Consider the following 7,649-nt stretch of genomic DNA (forward strand, 5'->3'; position numbering starts at 1 on the left):
CGTCCGATTTCGACAATCGACATCTGCAGCGCTGGGGCTAAGTACTTGCTGTATTGTCTTGGTATAGGAGATGATTGATCTGTTGAAACGAAATCAACATTAACCAAAGAAAATTTCGATGCACAATGTCTCGATTAAATATATTCTATCTATTAGAGGTATTCAGTGAACTTACATATGCAACTGCCTGCTAATTGCCGTTACACGGCGTTAACGAAGAGGAAAACAGCATTTTAAAGCTATTCACCATCAGAAAATTCTACAGTTGTAAATGAACAACGTTGCAAGTAACTCGAAGCAGCAGCAAATGCGCAGCATGTTGCACATATTGGTGCTGCTAATTTGTTGCAACCTCATTGCGGACACGGCAGGCATAAAACATACAACAACAGCTGCGGTCACCAGCATGCTAGCAACGGCAAGTCAACGCAACATGCCACACAATTGGCTACGACGGCAACGGAGGTATTTGCTGTTTGAGAAGGGCTCGACAGTGGGGGTGAGTTATTAACGGCCAGTTGAGGCAAGTTACTGTACTTTACTGTAGCATAACTGTAGGTTAAAATGTAGTTTAAAAAAATGCATTAAAATACATTTACACTCCAATAATCACACACCCACAAACATATATGCCACTTGTCTCTGAATTCATCAATCGCTGGGTTTTCCCGCTTGCCGCACTCCACTCTAGGTACAAATGGCCGTTACGAAAGCGTTGTTACCAGAGCATCCGCGTGGTCTGCTTAACGTCATAGAAGCTACCGCCAACTATGAATTGCCCGCATCGTTGGACGATCTATGGCCCCAACGGACGAAAACGCATTCGGCGGCAACAACAACTGCAACAAAACACGACGCCACAACAAGTGCTGCTGCAAAGAATGCGCCGAAGTCAGGAACCTTTAGCGGAAGTAACGGTTATAGTAACTACAACAACAATAGCAACGATGAGATGTGGCTACCAACGTGGCATGCAACTGACCATTGGCCTGCAGCGGCAGCCACGATGCCAACTTGGTGGCAAGTGCCGGGCCAACGACGGCAATGGTTCAGAACACACAACAAAAAACAACAACAACAATATGGAAAACAACAACAGTCGCACAGCAAACAACAACAACAACACAGAAAACAACAACCACGCAAAAAACAACAACAAACTCGAAGACCATATTTTGCTCGTCAACAAAATCGATTTCCTTCGGCGTTGCAAGAAGCGAAATCATTGACATTCACGCCGCCCATATTGTCAAAGCAATTCGCCGCTCATCCGGTGGCGCACCAACACTCCGTGTGTCCGCGTCGAAATGTTTACGGCAGTTGGCAAGACAACAATGCGCCACGTTGGTGTGCGGTCAGTGCGAAAACGTTGGGGCGTGGTCGCAAGCGGCGTAGTGTTGGTGCTGGTGAAAATTCTGTTGGTGTTGGTATTGGTGTTGCGGGCGGCAAGGAACATAATGATGATGCTGTCCATCGATTTGATGAGCGTCCTGATGAATTCCAATTTGCCACAAATGCTGAGCGCATTTTCTTTGATTTGCTGACGCAATGGACTCAAGTGTACGTATTTTAGTGTATTTATAGATAGGTAAAAGGTAACAACAACAACAACACCAACGTGATATGCATGCCAAAATACATTTGATAAACACACATACTACTTCCATTCCAAGTCACTTCCAGCACCTCATTTCCTCCATGCTAAGCACTTGGAAATAAACCAGCTGCAGCGTCAGCAAGGCAGCCGCAGTTCCTCTAACACCTTTCCGAGCCTGCCCAAGCCCATTTGTGCCTAACTATTTCCACAAAATTGCTTACCATTTATGCACTCTCATACACACACCTAAACAACAACAACACTACATCTCGTTGTTTGGCTAATGCAAACGTTTATTGTTGTTGCTGCTATTGTTGGCCATGTACTTGTAATTGCATTGTAATTACACTGCTAATTGATTTCATTAAGTTGCGGCCCCTTTTAGTCGCTTACGCCTTATCAAACATGTTCTCTGTTCATTTTTTGGTTCATCGATTTACATTCCACTTCCGCTTATGGCTCGCTTCCGTTGTGCCTCGGCGCTTACTGCGCGAACCGATTGCTTGCTATTCTGTTGCATAAACAATAGACATAATTACCCATCGCATTACTGTATAATGCGCACCTTCTGTGAAGCTCGCCATGTGCTGTTGGCTCGTGGACAATCGCTTTTTCACGATTTGCTGCGAATTCTAATCGAGTGAGTATAGTATATGGAATTTGAACAGTTATATTTTAAATTTATTTCAATATGTATAAGCACATTTTGTTACACGAAAAATCGCTTGATCTGTTTTAGGAAACTTCGATTCTATATACTTATTAGGATGGGTGAAAAAAAAAGGTTTGGTATTCTGAAAATATGTTCTTAGACACATCTAACCAAATCTCTACAAGTATGTGCTCTTAATTGTAACGGAAAGATCCTCTGCCTAATGATTTTCTAAAGTGTGATCCATTTCAAACTCCCTACTTCAAAAAAAAATCAGAAACTTTAAATTTTTTCGAAAGAAAATACTTTGGCACTTATTTTTTGAAGATCATCTCTTTCAAATGTCGGCCACGGCTACGTCTCAGATGGTCCATTCATTACGTACAAATTTTGATGACTCGTTCGAGTATTTCGACTGGTAACTGACGAGTGAGCTGTTTTGTCTTAAGGCTTGAATCGAATTGGAATTGTTCGTATAGACTTTAGACTTAACAATTCCCCACAATAAAAAGTCTAACTGTGTGATATCACACTATCTTGGTGGCCAATACACCAGACCAAAACGTGAAATTATCTGCTCACCGACTTATTCTCTCAATAAAACCATTGATTGATGCGATGTGTGTGAAGTGGCGCCGTCGTGTTGAAACCAAATGTCGTCGAAATCACGAGCTTTAATTTCAGGTATCAAATATTCGGTTACCATATCACGATAACGGACGCCATTGACGGTTACGATCTCACCGGCATCATTTTTGAAGAAATCTGAACAGATGATTCTACTGGCCCACAAACCGCACCAAACCGTTGTTTTTTCTGGACGAAATGGCAGCTCTTGAATTTCTGTAGGTTGATCTTCGTTCCACATGCGGCAATTTTGCTTGTCCACATACCGCTTGAGTCAAAAGTGCGCCTTATCGCTGAACAAAATATTCCTCGAAAACGTTGGATTACCTTGCAACTTTTCAAAAGCCCATAGAGCGAAACGATTTCGCTTGGGAAGGTCGAGTGGCATTTTGCATGTTTTCAACTTAAGATCTCGACGTAAAATACACCAAGACGTTCCATACGTCAGTCCGAGTTGCTGCGAATGAAGGCGAATCGACTCTCCACTGTTTTCGTGTACAATCTCAGCTACGACGGCTTTATTTTCTTTACTGCGTGCTGGACGTTGTCTATTCGGTCGAATATTATCTAATAATGAGCGATGGGTTTCAAGAGGGGTGATGGTGTCGCGAATAGTAAGATCAGTTGGCCGATTATGTTGACCATAAGTTGAGCGAAGCGCGCGTAACACATTCTTTACAAAAAGTGAATTTTCATAATAAAGTTGAACGATTTGTAAATGATGTTCAGACGTAAGTCTTTCCATGATAAAATGTCACACAATACTGAACAAAAGTAAGTTGACTGCTTGACATAACTCACGCGTGATCTATTAAAAAAGGCCACTGAAAAACGCAGCTCTGCTTGGATCACCCGTTACCATAATGGAAACGTAGCGGAATGCAATTGGTGTGAAGTATACCATAATTGCTGTCATTTCTTTAATTCAAGTTGTATTTAATCTCAGAAAGGTCTTGCTATGAGAATTAGTTTCTATTATTTTAAATTGAATTATATTCTATGTATGTCACAGATGCTGTAAAGAACTTAACATATTCTAACATGGCACTATATTTCATTTGAGCTACAACTTTATTAACCTCATGTACTGGGCATGAACACAAACACTCGGCGCGCCGTTCTCTTTATCTCCGGTTCGCGTGCAGTCACTCGTCCATTCTAATTCAACGTAATGAATGTCAGTTCGGACAGAAAACTCGATTAAATGCGACTTTATTATGTTCTCTTATATACCAAACCGCATAGCAGATAGCCACAAGCAATCTTCGTGTGCTATATAACTCTTCGCCGGCGTTTTTTTTTAATATTGTTCCTTGCCACTTCCACTACACTTGGCAGTCACTCATAATTTACGTGAGATGCTGGAATAGGACAATGTAAAGGATGCGCGTTTTTCCATTTTTCAAATGGACAGTTGCAAGGCGGAAAATGGCTTTAAATAGCCGCAGCTAAACGTGGTTGAAGTTTGATGAAGAAGGTAAGATGCTGGGAGAGAATGTAGAAAAATATGGTAATAAAAAGTGAGATTGTGTGTATGTATGCTAGGGTGTGTTATAAAGTGCAAAAAAATAATTTTTTAATTACTTTAAATTAATTAACGGTTAATATATTTTAAAATCTTTGTAGATCTTTTTTGTAGAATATTCAATTTCCTACAACATCCACAAAATGAAACATTTTTTTCAAGCAGTTGGAAGCGAGAGTGTAATCACATATATGTAGTTACGCTTCTGGGTAAGCAGTTAGGGCTAAAAGAGAGGAAGCTTCAGCAGATCGTCTCCGACATATTCGGTTAAAGGGTTTCCTGAAGTCTAATTGCAGTGTCTGTTCACTAAAGGTGCAGCTTTGGCTAAGCCTCCTTAATATTGCATATAAGGTCTTATCGAGTACAGTGTGTGAAAGAGTGAAGCCTACCGTCAACAAACTGATTGGGCTAAATCAGTGTGTGCTTAGACCTGGGAAAACTAAGGACCCATGAAAGGATAATCGACATAGAAGTTCCCCAACTCTTCGTCGATTTTAAAGCCACCTCCGACAGCAACAGCAAAAGCTCCGTCAGCATCGGGAAGGACTTTTCTGAGATTTCTGATACCAAGCGGGGTTTCAGACAAGGGTACTTCCTATCGTGTGACTTCGTCAACCTATTGTTGGAGAAAATAATACGAGGCGCAGAGCTTAATCTTCTATAAGAGTGTACAACTGCTGGCGTACGCCGATGATATACATCATCACCAGACTGAAAAAGGAGTATTAGGTTGTCAAATACATATCTCCCTTCCGATTTTTTGCTCTTTATTTAATGCTTTATAAAAAGGTTTACAGAGATCGGATTTAGTTCAAATATGCACCGTTTCGTTCGATAATCTGTTTATATCTAGACAGCACCTTCGTCCTCGTAGAAGCCCCCCTCCTTACTTGCGAAGAACTCGGATAGCCACTTTTCACAAGCCTCTTTTTAATTCAACTTTACACCAACATGTACAGAAACAGGTGGTAATCACTTGGCACTATGTCCGGGCTATATGTATGGTGGATGCGAGAAAACCTCCCATCTGAGCTCCCATAGCTTCTGACGAGTCATCAATGAAGTGTGTGGTTTGGCGTTGTCCTGGTGGAACACTACACCCTTTCTGTTGGCCAGTTCTGGACGTTTCTGGTCGATTGCCTGCTTCAAGCTGTTCAGTTGTTCGTAGTAGATGGTAGAACTGAGCGTCTGGCTATATGGGAGCAGCTCATAGTGGATGATTCCCTTCCAATTCCACCAAACACACAGCAAAACCTTCCTGGCCATCAATCTCGGCTTGGCCACTGTTTGGAACGATTCACCGGCCTTCGACCACGACCGTTTTGGCTTGATATTGTCGTAGGTGATCCATTTTTCGTCGCCAGTCACCATCCGCTTTAAAAATGGGTCAAGTTCGTTCCGTTTTAGCAGCAAACATCAAGCTTTTGTGTATCCAGCCTTCTGCAGATGGTTTGGTGTCTAACTCCCATCTTCTGGGTGATGTCGCGCGATGCCAAATGCCGGTCTAACTCGATGTTTTCCAAGATTTGGTCGGTATTCGTCGTCACAGGTTTCCGCCGGCTGGCTTATGCATGGTGTCGTTTTCACCTGCTCTGAATCGTCGAAACCATTTCTCCGCAGTTCGAAGTGATAGAGTACCATCCCCCAAAACACCAAAAATCTCACAGAATGTTTCTCTAGCGGATTTGCCTTTAACGAAGGAAAACTTTAAAATAATTTCGGCGTCAGTGAACTCCATGTTTACTGTTGAACGAAATATCCAATCTAATTATACATAGCGTCGTATTGTAGGTTATGTCAAGACTTTTCAAAGATGTATAGTATTGCCAGATACGAGCTGTGTAGGTTTTATACATAGTCGCGAAATTCAAAAGACAAAAAGGCGGAAGGGAGATATTTGACCACCTAATATATGGGCCCGGTTGTGAATGAGGATAAGACGAAATATCTCCTGATATCAATCAAACAGTCATTGCATTCATGACTTATCTTACACGTCACCGTTGACAGGTGAAAGTTACCTTGAAGTCGTAGATTATTTTGTCTATCTAGGAACTGGTATTAACACCAATAAAAACATCAGCCTTGAAATCTAACGCAGACAAATGCCAAACTCTACAAGTCCCTCATCATTTCCGTTCTGCTTTGTGGTGCGGAGGCTTAGACAATGACATCATCTAATGAATCGGCGTTGGAAATATTTAAGAGAAGAGTTTTGGGGAGGATTTAAGGTCCTGTGCGCATTGGTTACGCCAAGTACTGCAGTCAATGAAATGATGAGCTGTAAGAGATATACGGCGTCAGTGACATAGTTCAGCGAATTAAGAGACAGCGGCTGTGTCTAGTTCATGTTGTCCCGATGGAAGAGAACACTCCGTTTTTTGAAAGTTTTCGACCCGCGGGTGGAAGCAGAGAAAGGGAAGACCTCCACTCTGTTGGATCAGGTGGAGGAGAACCTGGTTGCACGTGGTATCTCGAATTGGTACCAAAATTGGAGAAAAGAAAAGCGACTGGCGCGCTGTTGTTGACTTGGCTTTAATTGCGTAAGCGGTGTACCCGCTATTAAAAAAGAAGCTAGAAGCGAGTTACATAATTTTCTATCTAATAATAAGAAAAAATAGAACCCGTTAAGCGGAGGACCTACCCGTTACAATTAAGAGCTCATACTCGGATAGGCTTTCTTAGAAGTTCCTTCAACCTATTTTTCAAAATACAAAGCGAAAACGGTTGGTTTTTACTCACCCCAATGTACACATATATGTATGTGTGTTGTGTGGGTCAAGTTGTAGATTTTTATGCATAAGTGTATGTGTGCTGTATTAGAAGCTCGAATTAAATTCAATTTTATGTATTTGCTCAGCCAACGCGGTTCACTACAAGCTTTCTCTGGCCTTACAAACCATGTACGCATGTATGCGCGTGCGTGTGTATATATTTGCTGCAATTTTAACAAACTATGCAACATTTATTTACTTGCTTTTCTGCCCCTTTCTTTTCATGCGCGTCACACTTGCCGTTGTTGATTACTCCGCCGGATTATCCCTACAAATGTACATATGCATACACATACAAATGTTTGTGTGCGCGCGAGCAGTGCTGCATTGCCGGCCGCACGTCGTCATGCCACATATAAAAAAGCGATTTCGCATGACAATTTAAGCGACTGCGCCCAACACTATGCAACGCTCTGCGGCTTAAGTTTTCTGCAACATTTCAGCGAAGCTGTGCACGGACGATTTATGCAATAA

The 7,649-nt window shown here is 41.9% G+C and overlaps 1 protein-coding gene across 1 annotated transcript; it reads left to right on the plus strand.

Annotated features, from left to right (window-relative positions):
- The first annotated feature begins 271 nt into the window (after positions 1-271).
- On the plus strand, positions 272-7,649 carry LOC120766306. The gene is made up of 4 exons (XM_040091723.1): positions 272-499; positions 692-1,560; positions 2,127-2,237; positions 7,496-7,649. The coding sequence occupies exons 1-4, from the start codon at positions 272-274 to the stop codon at positions 7,647-7,649; spliced, it is 1,362 nt and encodes a 453-aa protein (XP_039947657.1).

Source organism: Bactrocera tryoni, chromosome 1 (genome assembly GCF_016617805.1).
Source record: "Bactrocera tryoni isolate S06 chromosome 1, CSIRO_BtryS06_freeze2, whole genome shotgun sequence".
Classification (NCBI taxonomy): Eukaryota; Metazoa; Arthropoda; class Insecta; order Diptera; family Tephritidae; genus Bactrocera; species Bactrocera tryoni.

What these genes read in the sequence shown, in the direction of transcription:
- LOC120766306 (XM_040091723.1), top strand. Translation starts at nt 272, where the DNA reads ATGAACAACGTTGCAAGTAACTCGAAGCAGCAGCAAATGCGCAGCATG. An exon ending in CTGACGCAATGGACTCAAGT is followed by an intron (nt 1,561 to 2,126) that starts GTACGTATTTTA and finishes CATAAACAATAG; the next exon opens with ACATAATTACCCATCGCATT. An exon ending in TTGCTGCGAATTCTAATCGA is followed by an intron (nt 2,238 to 7,495) that starts GTGAGTATAGTA and finishes GCGCGCGAGCAG; the next exon opens with TGCTGCATTGCCGGCCGCAC.